This window comes from Chroicocephalus ridibundus, chromosome 10 (genome assembly GCF_963924245.1).
Source record: "Chroicocephalus ridibundus chromosome 10, bChrRid1.1, whole genome shotgun sequence".
In the NCBI taxonomy this organism is placed as follows: Eukaryota; Metazoa; Chordata; class Aves; order Charadriiformes; family Laridae; genus Chroicocephalus; species Chroicocephalus ridibundus.
The window spans coordinates 2,839,403-2,854,937 of NC_086293.1; the positions used below are offsets into that span (position 1 = coordinate 2,839,403).

The 15,535-nt window shown below is 39.4% G+C and overlaps 1 protein-coding gene across 6 annotated transcripts in view; it reads left to right on the plus strand.

Annotated features, from left to right (window-relative positions):
* RAF1 (Raf-1 proto-oncogene, serine/threonine kinase) overlaps positions 1 to 15,535 on the plus strand; it is an 80,558-nt gene that overhangs the window by 43,003 nt on the left and 22,020 nt on the right. For 5 of the 6 annotated variants that reach the window (XM_063348387.1, XM_063348384.1, XM_063348388.1 and 2 more), the window contains exons 2-4: positions 12,363 to 12,578; positions 13,455 to 13,567; positions 14,619 to 14,721. In XM_063348387.1, the coding sequence (XP_063204457.1) occupies positions 12,372 to 12,578; positions 13,455 to 13,567; positions 14,619 to 14,721 (423 nt within the window). In that variant the 5' untranslated portion in view covers positions 12,363 to 12,371. Of the gene's footprint in view, positions 1 to 3,047; positions 3,104 to 12,362; positions 12,579 to 13,454; positions 13,568 to 14,618; positions 14,722 to 15,535 lie in introns of all 6 variants that reach the window. The other variant, XM_063348386.1, reaches the window with a different exon arrangement.

Below are 15,535 nucleotides of genomic sequence, written 5' to 3' on the forward strand. Positions count from 1 at the left end.
GGAGGGTTTTGTCATAACTTCTAAAAAGCCTGGCTGATTTTGATTAAATTTTAAGTTGATGGCTCCTTCACACAATAGAAAATGAATTTAATGGATTTTTGTCCTGTGAATAGATTTTCAGCATTGCTAGTGACAAAGTTGCCGTATCTACCAAACTGATTGTAGTAAAAGGTAGAGGAAACAGCAAGAATGCCGTAACAGTCTAACAGTGGGGTTCAGTTGTAGAAGTACCACATACAGGATATCACATATGCAGATGTATGACAGCACTGAAATGTCTAACTTTTGTGATTATCTAATCTTAAATACAATATTGTCCAGGTGTATTTTCTAAAACCACCAGCATCTAGTTCAAAAGTGACTTGACAACACTGAAATACAAACGTGTCATTCTAAAACTGTTCTCAAACTCTTGTCCTGGCTGCTTGTGCAGTTCGGTGTATATTTGTAGCAGAATTTTTAACTTTTCAGAAGCAGAGGTTTGACGCTGAAGTGTGATCAGGGATGAACTCGTGCGAGGTCAGCGTTCCCCTCCCAGAACACCTGCTTCCCTTGCTCCTTCTCTGGAGTGGGTAGTGTCTCAGGTGGAAATCCTGTGAGCAGGCAAACTTCCTCCAGCGCAGAGTCGTTTTCTTCTCCCTTGGCTTTGCCATTGTCTTAGGTGAACAATTCTACTGCTCAGGTTTCATTGAGTCTCCCATCCGCAATAACAGCTGGTATTTTTGTCAACTCTTTTGCTTCTTAAACCCTCCTTGTTGCCAGCGCCGTTAGCAACTGTTCTTACTGATTTTTTGGTTTTCGTGTATCTCTTACCTGTCAAGAGAAATACGTGATTTTTACTCCTTTACAGCTATTACTTTGTTTGCAGGTAGAAATATTGTACCTGCTGCTTCTTTAACTCGTCACACTTGTTTTATGCTATGCCCTCTCTTCTTGATTTGTATATGACATTCCTTTTCCTTCTGGCTGATTTCACAATAAAAATGCTTTCGGTTTTCAGTCTGTAAAACCTCTACCCCTCCCTGTTAGTTTTCTCTCTTCTTTCTCATGTAACGTTTTCTGTCATACTGACTGGACTAATTTTCTCAAAGTTTGTCCCAGACTCTTTTCAGATCAGTTTTTAGCTCTTGTTTTCCTCAGGAACCGGTCTTTAAAAATCTCTTGACCTCTTAGCTAAATGCGAGGATCATAACTGTATCTTTGTTTTTATCAGTTTGCTAATTGTCAACCCAGCTACTTTTAAAAAACAAAACCCCAACACTTCCCCCTCACCCCCTATGCCTATATTGGTTGCTGTGAGGATGTCTTTCTCTGGTCCTCTGCTTGTTCTTATGGTGTTTTTGATCTTCCCTGATTTTCTTTGCTTCTGGCCCCCACATACCTTCTGGTCACATCACTTTCCACACCTTATTCCTCAGTAATGTAATCAGTTAAAAAATAAACAGACAAACAGCACCTCCTCCCTCTTAATTTAATGTGGATTATTTCCTAAATATATCATTATTGCTGACTGGTTGTCTTCCATTAGAACTAAAGTTCTCAGCTTTTTCTCCGGTGTGCGGAAGACAGAATTCCTTCCTCCCTTCTCCCCAGTCTCCCTGCCATCTTTTTCCATGGTGGAAACCATATTCACAGTATTTTGTGTGTCACATTCCTAAATGTTTGCTGTAGAGAGGTACACAAGTTAGTAAGCAGGGTAAATGTACAGTTCAGACTGTAAGTAGGTTTTAATTTTAAAATTACTAAGTGGCTCAAGGTGGAGATCCCAAAGCATTCTTCTGGTTTCTTGGTAGTCTTTGGGAGTTTGCTGTCTTGGGTAAAATCATTGCAGCATTTTTTTTTTTTTTTGTTTTTGGTTTTTTTTGGTTTTTTTTCCTACCTGCTGTATACAGGAGAGAGGGTACTTCTAACCAAAAGTGAGCTAGGATGCAAGACCTCTCCTTGAATTTTTTTTATGTGCACTTTCTTGTATTTTGTATGAAGAAAGAGGTGAGGAAGCTGGGACTGTTCAGCTGGAAGAGAAAGCTGTGCGGGGGATCCTATCAACGTGTATAAAAACACCGATGGGAGGGAATGAAGAGGATACCAGACTCTTCTCACTAGTACCCAGTGACAGCACAAGAGGCAACGTGCACAAATTAAAACACATGAATCTGCATCTGAACATGAGAAAACCCTTTTTTTTTGTGGTGGTGGGCAAACACTGGAGCAGGTCACACAGAAAGGCCGTGGAGCCTGTTTTTGTGGAGATGCTCAAAACCCAACTGATACGGTGCTGCGCAGCCCTTGAGCAGGGGGGTTAACTAAATCATCTCAAGAGGTCCCTTGCAGCCTCAGGGACTCTCTGTGTTGCATCTTTGCCTTCTCTAATCATCTCTGCATAGGATTGTTTTAGGAGTTGCTAATTAGGATGAGAACTTTGGGTAAGAAAGCATTTTACCATTTACTATCTAGTGAATATTTTTGTATATTTGAGCATGCTTCTTTCTTTAACTAATCTGAGCTTCCATTTTTTTTAATCAAGACTTCTTCAGCTTCCATAGGAATTCTTCCTCTTACAGTTAATGCTTATATGGAAGATACAGGTATCCTTCAGAGGCATAGCTTCATATTACTTTTGTTTGTTTGCTTTGGATCCAAGATTTGTCATAACATGTGTGAGTCAGCAAGGTGTTTCTATGTACGAGTCAGAAACTGATGTCTGAGAAGAAAGTATTCAACGCGTACTTAATTTTTACTGTAGTGAATTTTTAGATGGAAAAGAATTTTATGATATTCTTGAATAAGAATGAGATGATGTTGAGCTGGGGTAGCGTTTGATTGTCATGCAGTCTGGCCTTACACAGTGCATCTCATTACACTGAAATGTTACATAAAATGATGAAAGACTAGGAGGCCCTGAAAACTTGTAACAGTAGAAGGATGATAAATTAACTCTACTTTTGATGTGGTTTACAAAATAATGTTTTGGTTATTAATTTCGTATGTTGTGTAAGTTTGTCTACTAAAATAGTAAATATCTTCTGTTTTTGTGTTACCTTCCACAGATGATGTACTTCATCCTTTTGTCATAGGACTTCATTTGCTTAAAGGAAAACAAAAGGTATAACTAAGTTTCCCTGGTTATCTTTCCCATTCTCCGTACCCTGCCCCATTCCTGCTTCTGAGGCCCCTGGGTCTTTCCTGGGGGAAGGGAGGCTTACCACAACGAGCTCTGTGCTCACATTCCTTCACTGCTGCTAAAATTTGCTTTTTGTTTTTTTTAAAAACTCCACAAAATTGATATGATACCTACCGTTGTTTCAGTGTTTGCTTTATCAGAAGTGTATGTTTAACTTATGCTCTTACTTTAGTAAGTCTCTATGAATATTTACTTTGCAGGGGGAAAGCCCTTCCTCAGTTTAGAACTTTAGATCTTGATATTTGCTTGTCGTTGCCAAATAGCATTTGCCTTTCCACACAACTACACGTCTGTTGTGAATAACCCAGACCTAATGTAAATCATGTCTGTGATATTATCGTACAACTGGGGGTCACTTTTTTGTTATTTTTTTTCCTCTTTTCTTTTTTTTTTTCTTTTCTGAGATTGTGCCTCTGAAACAAAAAGTCTGTTCTGGCACTTTGTTAAATAGTTAAAAACCCACCCAAACCAGAACTGTAATTTCATAGATGTATTTAGTAAGGTAACGTAAGATAGAATTAAAATGCAGCATAATTTTTTTGGAGGCACTCAGGACAGTAAATGTTTGACGTAGTCTAAGTAATTTTGCTTGTACACAATCTGTAATTTCTGATTACGTTCAGTTGTTATTTGCCATTTCATGCAGACTTCTTTGCAAATACCATAGGAAACAATAAAATAAAGTTAGTAGAGCCGTCCAGGCAGTTTGTTACTAAAATACTGAAGTAGTATCATGTTAGATTTAGTTCATATTGCAGAAACGTATGTTCAGCTATTCCCAGGTGCACTTTATTATAAAATATAAGGGAGAATCATTTGTTTTATCTTCTCACAGAAAAATATCTCAAGGCCTCTTCCAAAAGTTTATTGGTGCTGTTGCCCCTATTCCCTGCCCTCCTGCCGATCTGTACGTAGTTTCCACGCCCAGGCTCTTAGAACTGCAGTATTGACCTCCCAGTGGCACTGCTGGTTCTGGCGCAGAGCCCGCATTTAAGAAACTGAATTTATTAGTTTAAAGCTGCCCTGAGTGAATGCAGAGAACACCTAACTCTTGAATTGGCTGGATCGCTGCAACCTAGTCTGTCTAACTGTGCAGATAATCTAGCATTGTCTGGTATTTTGCAATGGTATTTTACCAGTAACTGTGGTATGTCTGAGCTGTACAGTTAACCTGCGTAACTAGCAGCTCCCGGCAGTTACTTGAATAACCTTATCTCAGGCTGTGTTCCTCTTCAGCAAAACTGAGGCTGGTTTAAAGACTGGTGTGTTCTCAGTGGTGATGTCCTCAGTGTTACTTCAGTTACTACACACAACTGAGGGAGGACAGAGCCAGTAATTCTTTGTGCTGAGATTCTTGGTCACTTTTGTTTAATCCTTGAGAACTTGTGTGGGAAGGGCATTTGGTGGATTGCTGACATTTGAGTAACTTTTTCATCCTTGCTGTAAAGTGGATGAGTTCCAGGCGACAGTAAACACAGTTTGGGGCTTTCATCCATACTTGAAACAATTCAAGCATGAGCAAGTTCAGAATGCAAATAGGCACGTGTCTGAGAATGTATGTCCAGAAGGACTTGGGGGAGAAAATGCTTGTCCAAAGTGTCTCGTCTGTGTAACGTCAATGCACATGTAAACTCATAGTCCCAATTCGGCAATGCAAGGTCCGCTTTAAAGATCTGTCTTTCCAAATTTTTCTTTGGAGGATTCTGTTGTGAAGAATTTAACATTATGGTGAAGAAACAAGTTTAAGCATGACAAGAGTATCATTTAAGGTGATTCTGATACAATCAGATATAAGAAAGCAGTGTTCAGTATGCTTTTTATTTCTAGTAATGCACTTGAATTTACCAAATTAAAAAATTAGGACGTGTTAAATATCACTGCAGCTTTAATAGTCTTCCTAATGTGAACAGAACACATCTAAAACATTTGAGTGACCACCTCTCAATATTTATTAATTTTGATTATAAGATAAAAAATATAAATTATTATACTAAAAGACGTCAAGGTTTTACTCCATAACATAGAGTTCTGGTGCTTTGTTAGCAAAACTTGTACAAAAGGTATGCGCAAAATTTGTCTACTTTCCTTTCATAGCTGTTTTAATAGCAATTTAATAAACTTTTTTGTGAATTTATATAAACTCAGCAGCAGTACTTAACCAAAATTTAAAGAAGTTCTGATTGAGTGGTTGAAAACACCTGCTGCATTTTTCTTTTCACCTGGGATTGCTTTATTGCTTTGGGAAAGGGAAGGATTTGGATTCTCTGTCCCTTTGTACTCTTTTAGATACAAGCAGAGTGTTCAGTGCTCATGTTTCTCTAATGAAGGGATTCAGGTTTTGTAAGGAAACTTACAGAGCTCTGCATTTCAACTTAGAAATTTCTTGTGGAAAGAGGTGGGTGACTGACATGGGAATGATCTGTGTGGAAAGGACAAACCAAACAGATCTTCCTAAAAATTGATTAGGAAAAAAGTAGCCTGGAGCCATTCTAATCAGCAGAGGAGAGCAGGCACAGAGGGGCCAAAGGTGCAGGTAGTTTTGGTGACAAATACCTAGTGACCAGAGCCCACAGCACAGCCTACTACAGCCAAGTAGTGTGACTTGGTCTATGCTTACTAACCAAAATTTTGCTCTGAAAGTCACTCTTAAATACAGAAAGGCGTTAATCTCACAACGGATTAATCAAGCTGAAAGTGTGTCAGACTGAGAGTTACTTGCGCCCTCCTTACTGTAGAGCCCAGTTGTTGGAAAACCAATGTTATTTTTTTCCTTAAATACTTCAAAGTTACATTAGCAGTGTAATGGCTGAAGTAGTGTCTAAGAAATGAATGGTTCAGAAAAGTGGAGACAAAGATGAGAAGAGATACTTCCAAGTTCAGAACTGAGGCAGAAATTGTATTGTAATCTTTCAGTATTCATTGGGTTTTGGGTTTGGTTTGTGTGTGTGTGTTTTGTGCTTTTTTTTGCTGAACAGTTACATTTCCTCATGTTAATTTTTAGTGTTTGGTTTGGTTTTTTTTTTTTGCAGTTCTGTTAGGGGGGAGCTTGCTTTTTGACGTCAGTCTCAAAATGAAGGACATTTGAGGGAAAAACACCAACTTTGTGGATGTTTGAGAGATCTGGTTGTTAGACTGATCCTAACTCATGCCCTGCATTTATGTTTACATGGATCACAGCTTTATTTATTAATATAGAAATGGGTTCATATTTATCTTCTACTGCTATGAAAAACTACTTTTAAAAACTACTGCAATATATCACAGTAGATACTTGTTTGGCGTGGGTTTCTTTTTGTTCCCCAGACAACTGGTCACTCATGCAGTCAATCAATAGAGAATTATGTGAGGGGAACAGTTAAATGTATTACTGATCTTTTTGTGTCAGAGATGAAAATTTTTCTTATAAGCAACTTTTAAAACTTATATTGTCTAACAACAGTGGTCCTTTTGAAATGGATTCTGGGTTTTGTTCTGCAGTGTTTTGTCTTTGTGTATGTATTTCATTAAATGTGACTGTGACTATTAATTGTTTGTGTGGATAAAAATGGCAGTGTGTGTGTTGAGAGGTGGAACTGTATTTACATTCTCTTTGGAAGCTTTTGGTGTTTGTTTCAGAAATAAAGGAAAGGGCAAGGCACCTAAACTCTGTACTGAGAGGAGTTTAGCTTTAGCTTTGTATCCTGTGAAATTCCAGGCTTCTTCATTACCAATTCCAGCATTCCTTAGGGAGACAGACTGAAATTTTTAACAGTTCAGACTAAATGCTTTTTGCTAGTTATGGAAATTTAATTTAAAGTATCTTTTGGATATGAATGAATGGTAAGAGTGTGTGATCTGAGTGGATACAAGTGAATGATCTCTAGGAATTTGCTACTGTCAGATGGACGCGTGGTGTAGCTGTTCTGTGCATTCGGTTTTAATGCTTGTTCAAAATGACTAATTATCTGTGATCTATGCAAAGAGTACTAATGAAAAGTGCCATCTTGGTCACAATGTGCAGTATACCTGTGGGAGGTGGAGGAATAGCATGAGATTTTTTTTTTCTGCCCATATTGAGTGTTTAATATGAAACAAATCAGTATCGGTTTCCTAGCAGTACCGGACCTACAAGGGGACTGATATATTCATGCTTTAATATCTTAAAATACTCTTTGAATGCTGCTGTTGCAGTTCTTCGGTTGTAGACAGGCTGTTCAAAGTCATTTTCATGAAAGTGAAGAGTTGCAGGAAGAAAAATTTTAAAAACTTTAGAAAGATGTATGAAAACATTCATCTGGCAATGGATCATTTCAGCATGGCATAAACACAAATCTAATATCTGGTAATTATGTTTCAGAAACATGCGTGTAACTAATTTAAAGGAGAAAAACTAGATTTTCTGGAATAGACAAACTAAGAATTATGTATTTATGAAGGCATCACTGTAAAATCTTTCCTCCTTTATTTTAAATTTAATTTCTCTTTAGAACAGAAGGTGGCCCGAAGGTGGACACACTAACCTGTTTCCCGTGAAATAGTCTGTCTGTTGTCTTCTGCTGTTGTGCTTGGTTCTGTGTTCAGTGTACAAGCTAGAAATCATGTGTGTATGTGCAATATTATGTTGTATGATTGTTTGGGGTTTTTTTTGTCAGTTCAAAGCTGGTCGTGTAGTTGCCATGCTAATTCTCTTGCCTTGTATCTATGCAGTGAGCTGTTTGAGTTCAAAGTGGATGTTTTTGTATATATTCATATAAATTTTTAAGCTAGCTTTCTTTACACTAGAGGGCAGGGGAAAAGTGTAATTCATTCGTAAATTACTCCTTAAGAAGCAGCTTTTATACTGTCTCTGTTCTTCCATAATTGTAATAATTTGGAATAAGAGCAGTGAGTAGGTTTGGGAAGTGAACGTGTCCAGTGGCGGCCCATGCAGTATCAGAATTGAAGTATTCTTGACTAGATTCTTCTTGGCCTGAGTGAGGAGCTATTTCTGAGGACCTGGAGCCCCCTGTCATCCCACCTGAGGGTTGCCTCTGAATAGTTGCGAAAGTCAGCAGCAGGATAATTGATTACTCCTGTTTCTTCAGGAAGCTCCACCTTACCAACTGCATGCCCAACCATGGATGCCAAGAGCAGGTTTAGCAACTTTTCATCATGGATTCCCTGTCTCTCCCCATGAGACCATGAATATCTTTTAAACTCAACTTTTCTTCTCCTCTATCCCTCCACCTTCAGGCCACTTGCAGGTTTTTGTCCACTTCAGGCCAGATCTGAGCTAAGTTCTCACCTTCTCCTGTCAATGGTGGCTCCTTCTCGAAGTGTGTCAGTAGCACCCGTAGCCTTCAGTTTAGGCAGGAAGGAGAGCCGAGGATGGCACGTCTTAAATTTGCCTGCTGAGGTGAGGAAGCAAGTACTTTCGTTACGGCTGGTAGCAGTTGCTGTCTATATGTTTTTCTGACTGTGTGTACAACAACTTCAGAATGTGTTTCTGTGCTCTTCTCTAGTAGGCTCTCCTGCAGTATGCAGTAGGCTTTTCATATTTGGACAAGAGAGCACCGTTTGAGCAGGGGAGTACCTTTTTTGGTATGAAACTTCACTTTTGTCAAGGTGCAAGTTTGAATTTTCATTCATTTCCTGTTTTCTCTTGAATTTTTCAGGAAATGTTGGCAGCATGTCAAAATACTAAATATAAAGGCTGTAACGTTAGGGTGTTGTGAACTTAAGTCAGCAGTGACAACAAGGAGGTTGTGATGGTTGCCCTGCTATTCCTTATCTCAACTCACTCAGCGGAGAAACCCAATTGAGCGCCTCTTCTTGTTTGTCTCATGAAATACCTAGAAGGGTGACATGAAGTGGGGTTCCCCATAGTGGGGAAGTTAAGAGGAGGGAAGGACAAGCTGTCTGGGTTTCATCTTACCCCTCTCATCTAGCAGTTTATCTCCACTCCGTTTTTATTGTTCCCATCTAAGGAGTTACTCTTTTAGCTGTCCGTATGCATACTGCGGTTGCTACAACTGTACGACACTTCTTTTTCACCTTTCTGGTTCCTGACAGTAGGGCAATGCGTGTGAATTGAGAGATTGCTGTACTTGTAGTTGTTTGTGCATGCTGAACTCGGCTGCATTCCTCAATTTCATCTTCCCTCCTGCCTCCTCCTTTCAGAATGTCTCTGTGTCTTCCCATTCCTTGTTCCCTTTTTACATCAAATGTAAGACTGTTGGCATTTATGTGCCATAGATTTAAAAAAGAAAATCATTCCAAGTATCTAAGCCTTACTAGATTTTGATTGAGTATTGAGTTTTAAATGTTATTTACGTTTAAATATTTTGAACCTTTGAACAACTGGACCTGCACAACTGGTGACAATGATGCAGGAATGAGAAGGAATGTCAGGAGGGAAGAAGAGGATGTCTGTGTTGTCACTGTGTATGTTATCAGTGAAAGAAATGCTCACAAACTGACCAAAATAGTCCCTTTGTAGTGTGTGTGAGAGGCCTAGAGCTCTTCTGCTGTAGAGTTTGCATGTGATAGTAAGTGCTTCATAGAAACCAAACCTCTTCCTTAAGTTTGCTGTTACACATTTCCTTTCTAGATACTGGTCAGTCTGGGTTTAGGGCTGTAGCAATGCTGAGTGCTCCCGAATCTAGCTAAGGCTTTTCGGAGTTGTGTTGTGAGTGAAACACTCTGAAATTCAAAGTTTATCCTGCTGGGCATCCCAAAATGGACACTTAACACTAGCGGAGATGTTTTTTCCATGAATTCTACTACTTCAGTTCTTCAACTGTAACAAATACCATCTTTTCTCTGACATAAGCATGTGAGTGTTTGGGATAAGGGGAGGGCGTGCTTTCTCTCCCACTCTCTCTTTTAATGGGTGCTACACTAAAGAGCATAAGGAAGTGAATTGGAGGGTTCAAATAATTTGCAACAAAGGAGGCACAGGACCATGCATGAAATGAGACTTTAACAGAGGCGATAGGTGTTCAGTAAAAAAGTGATTGGTATTATCTACTGAATTAAGTTGTTAGCAGTTTCAGGGGAACAATGTAGGTCTTTCAATGGAAGTCTTTTGTGGTACCACAAGGGGATGGAATTAGGATTGCTTGGAAGACCGTTATTTTGTCATTTCCCAACTGACTTGCTTTTTGACTTTGCAGCTTTAGTACAACTTTCTTTCCCTTTCGTGGAGGTGATTGGGAATATAGATGGTGCGCACAACCACTGAGCAATATTTTGGAAATAATCTACGAGCATGGCAAAAGAATCGCACTTGCACTATGTAGTTCTGAACACCAATTTCTCAGATGTTTATAGAAGGATGCAGTTTTATGGGGGAAATAAACTACTGTGTCTATTTTCACTGTTCCTGTTTTATTTTTTATTTTTGAAAGCTTGGTAATGAATCTGGCTACTTGGAAATTTATCAAGGAGTACATTTCACTGTCCAAAACCATTTCAGACTTTGTTTTTCCTTAGTTTTGAGTAAGATGCATTTGGAATATAACTTGGATTTCAAGCTGCGCTGGAGTTGTGGTAGCTGGGGAAAAAATACACTGACACGTCTTTGTCCCCGAGTGTGCAAAAATAGTACTGTGTGATGCTTTGGAAGTATGCAGGGGGTTGTTTGCGTCCCTGCACTGGGGGAGGTTTGTGCTGAAGTGTAACTGAGCATAGTGTGTGTGGGGCTTTAGAATTTGTTTTTTGCCATTTCATACTATGTAAATTGTGATACTATTAAAATATTATGCATTTTGTTGTATACTAATAGTATTAAAATTGTGACACTTGAAAAAAAAACACAAAACAAACAAAACACAAACAGACCCAACAACCAAAGCCCCTCACCCCCAAAAAAAGAAACCCCAAACCAAACCCACCAAATCACTGATAAAAATATAATTTCTTCAATTAATGCATTTTATTATAATTCACGGAATCACGGAATCTTCAGAGTTGGAAGGGACCTCTAGAGATCATCTAGTCCAACTCCCCTGCTAGAGCAGGATTACCTAAAGCACATCCCTCAGGGCTGCATCCAGGTGGGTCTTGAAAATCTCCAGAGAAGGGGACTCCACACCCTCCCTGGGCAGCCTGTTCCAGTGCTCTGTCACCCTCACTGTAAGGAAGTTTTTCCGTGTATTTGAACGGAACTTCCTATGTTCTAGCTTGTGCCCATTGCCCCTTGTCCTGTCACTGGGAACCATTGAAAAGAGCCTGGCTCCGTCCTCCTTAAACCCACCCTTTAGATACTTGTAAACATTAATCAGGTCCCCCCTCAACCTTCTCTTCTCCAGGCTAAAGAGTCCCAGCTCTTTCAGCCTTTCCTCGTAAGGGAGATGCTCCAGTCCCATAATCATCTTGGTTGCCCTTCGCTGGACTCGCTCCAGTAGTTCCCTGTCCCTCTTGAACTGGGGAGCCCAAAACTGGACACAATACTCCAGTTGTGGCCTCACCAGTGCAGAGTAGAGGGGGAGAATGACCTCCCTCGACCTACTGGCCACAGTCTTCCCTATGCAGCCCAGGATGCCATTGGCCTTCTTGGCGACAAGGGCACACTGCTGGCTCATGGATAATTTGCTGTCTACTAGGACCCCCAGGTCCTTCTCCTCAGAGCTGCTTCCCAGCATGTCCGCCCCTAACCCATACTGGTGCTTAGCATTCTTCCTTCCCAGGTGCAGGACCTTACCCTTGCTTTTGTTGAACCTCATTAGGTTCTTCTCTGCCCAGCTCTCCAGCCTGTCCAGGTCACGCTGGATGGCAGCACGGCCCTCTGGAGTGTCCTCTTGTGCCTCTTTTTCTTAATAGTACAGCCTGTGCTAATACTTGCAGGACTGTTGATTTGCCCTGCAGCTAGCATCTAGCCACCTTTCTGAAGGCCCCTCAGGCACTGATTATCTAAATTAACATGATGCTAAACTGCGCCTGTCACACCAGAGGCACAGCAAGAGGAATTCTGTATATGTTACTGATGATCTTTTTATGTGCAGAAAGTCAAATGCTTTCAGGACTCAAGCTAATTTTGCAGATGTGGGTGAACTGTACCATGTATGTGTAGGTTGATCACGTCACAAGAGAAGGCAGTGCAATTTTCAGATGCTTTCAAAAGAGGCTGGTGAGGTCTGTTGTGTAAGGAAGAGAGAGTAACACTTTTAGTGAAGGATGTTGTAATTTTCCCTGACTCCCCTCATCAATTTTTGTTTCTTAGACCGCATCAATGGAGCACATTCAGGGAGCTTGGAAGACTATCAGTAACGGTTTTGGACTCAAGGATTCTGTCTTTGATGGCCCAAACTGTATTTCACCTACTATCGTCCAGCAGTTTGGTTATCAACGCCGAGCATCTGATGATGGCAAAATATCAGATACTTCGAAAACTAGTAATACTATTCGTGTTTTCTTGCCCAACAAGCAGCGCACGGTGGTAAGTCTAGATTACCTTTACGTAAGAAATGTCGTACTGTTCCCATTGCTAACACTAGGACGTGTATCAGGCAAAAGAAATGCCAAGCTTCACAAAAGGTGATTAACTGTTGTCACCACTTCGTTAATTCTAGAGGACGTATTTTGAAAGAAGTGTATCTGTATTTTGAGAACCTGTATTTCTCTACCTCAGTGCTGTATGTTTCCAGTATACGTGAACAAGATGCTTTCCTTACATACTTAACATTAAAAGACAGTAGTTGTCTGACCTAAACAATGATGCCTCTGTGAATTAAAACGTGTAGTCATTTCTGTCACCATTTTCTTCACTTGGATGCCCACATTGAGGTATGGTAGTTAAAGCTGAAGTGAAACTTCTTGAGGTAACACTTCTATTAGATTTCTTGGAGCTAAGTCTACTAATAATAGCGTTAGGCAAAGTTCCCTGAAATCTAAATTAAGCCTTTTTCTACACTCCATTTGCCCACATTTCTGTGACTTTTACAAGCTGCCTACTTGTATGAGTGCTTTATAAAATCCTGTTTCACAGAAACTTGGTAATTGTAAGAAATTGAAAAGTGATCAAATGGCTTCAAAACTTCATTTGTCTAAGTACACACTAGTTCGGTATATGGCAGAAAACATGTGTGCCTGACAGGTTGACTGACCATGTGATGAGTTAAATCGGAAGACATGGCAGTCTGTTCTTACAACATAGAAGTAATTTTTGTTTACCTATTTACTAAATTCAAGAGTGAACAGCTGTGCAGTTTTACTGGAACTTCTACAGAAAAAGAGAAAAAAATCCTTCCCCCCCCCAAGAGGCTTAAACAAACTCTGCAATCACTGACTAAATTTTTTTTTCCATTGGCCACAGGTAAATGTGCGAAATGGGATGACTTTACATGACTGTCTTATGAAGGCACTTAAAGTAAGAGGTCTGCAGCCAGAATGCTGTGCAGTTTTTCGACTTCTTACTGAACCAAAAGGGTAAGAGTCTAGAATGTTGTACGTGAAGCTTTCAACTAGAGAATGTAAAAGTCTTATTTTTAGAATAGCGGCAATAATGTTTTCTTCCTCTCTCGCTAGTTTCTTGTAAAAGTGCAATTTAGTTGTGAACGCTTCCGTGCTGATTTCTTTACTCTCCTCTAGGTCAGCTCCTTCAGCTTCCTGGGTACTAAAAATTTTAGTTTTGTTTTAAAGCTATATATTAAAAATGCTCATAATTGAGGGGTACCTGCAAGTGCCTGTAGCATCTTACAGAGGGTTTTGCCATACTCTAGGTGAAATGATGTGAGAAGCCTTCATATTTGAGGTGCATTTCTAGTTGGTAAACTTCTGTGCTAGTGATTCTTAGCCAACTTAAATGAACATCTCCTCTGTGTGCTCGGTTTTAAGGCTCTAGATTCCTCTTAAAAGATTTTCAATGTTTGGATTTAAATCTCACTTCAGATATTCCTTATTTTTTGTAGGACCGGGGATGCTGCTATTAAATACCAAATGATTCTTTTACAAGCTGAGGGAGTGAAGGTATCTCATGGAGTTAATACATTTAACTTCACACCTCGTAAGACTTGGGCTTAATGCTCTCTTAGGCCTCGATCTCGAGGCAGTCATTTGTGGGTTTGCATCTCTATGTAACTGAGGCCATTCTGGGGTCACCAGTAACTTTTGTGTTGAAGCACATAATATGGCTTTCATGTCACTAAGTCTGCCATTCATAATTTCTTATGTTTTGTTTATAAGGTTATTTCTGTGACTCCATTACAGCTTCTAGGTCTCTTATTTCAAATAATCTATACATATAAATGACTTATACGTTAAAAAATAAACAGAAAAAGAGGTGAATCGCTATGGCTTCAAAGTTACTTCTTATTTTTTAAGTGAAAGACACTGAAATATAGCTCACTATAAGACGGTAGCCACGCTTTTTTTGTATTTGTTTTCAGTTTACTCAAGAAAACTCACAAAACGTAGATCACTGATTAGACCGGACTTCTGATCTCCTAAGTAATTTTATTGTCCCCATTTTCTCTTTCAGAAAAAAAGTGCGTTTGGATTGGAATACAGATGCTGCCTCCTTGATTGGAGAGGAACTGCAAGTGGACTTTCTTGATCATGTTCCACTTACTACACACAATTTTGTAAGCTTTTCCTCATCTGTATTTTGATGTAAATTTATCAGTTAAGCCAAGTATTCAACCAAAGAATGTTTTAGGCCTTTGGTGGTACCTTTTGGCTTTCTAAACAGAGAGGGTATTTCAGAAGTGATGATTCCTTCACCCCTGCTCCCCACAAATAAGATTGGCTAAATATCAATTTGCAATGAAATGTCAGAATTCTATTTATGTTTAGTGATTCCTAGGTGTCAGAGACTTTAAGAGCTCACATTATGTATATTCTTCAAAATTCTAATGATAGACATTTTTATTTTATATAAACATTTATTTTTGTAACTGTCAGATTAAGATATCACGTCTTTAAAGTCCAGAACTGGGAGATAACTTGCATTTTCAGTCTGTGCCTCATCAGTCAAAAAAAGCTGGATAAGTTCGGCAGCTTTATTGGACTGTTGGTGATTGTACTGAATGTACAGGGGTGCTGTTAATTCTGCAAGGTCGTGACATTATTTTGTGAGCTAATGCTGCCTTGTAATTTGACAGAGCGTTTTTTGGGGGCTTGAAAGACTTTAGATTTGTAGTTCCTACTCAGAAATGGCTTATTTGCTCAATATAGAGGAAATAGAGTTGTTTGTGGTTAGGGTTTTTTTGTGGGTTTTTTTTGTGTGTGTGTGTTTTGTTTTATAAAGAGGTAATGCCTAACTCTTAACAGTTTTACCTTGCATTATTTTGTTCTCCCTGTGAAGGAACTCTATTTTTATATTCTAGCCTTTTTGTTGTTTTGTCCCGGAACTATATTGTGCCATGTGGCAAAACTAAAGGATTGTCGTTTACGTCC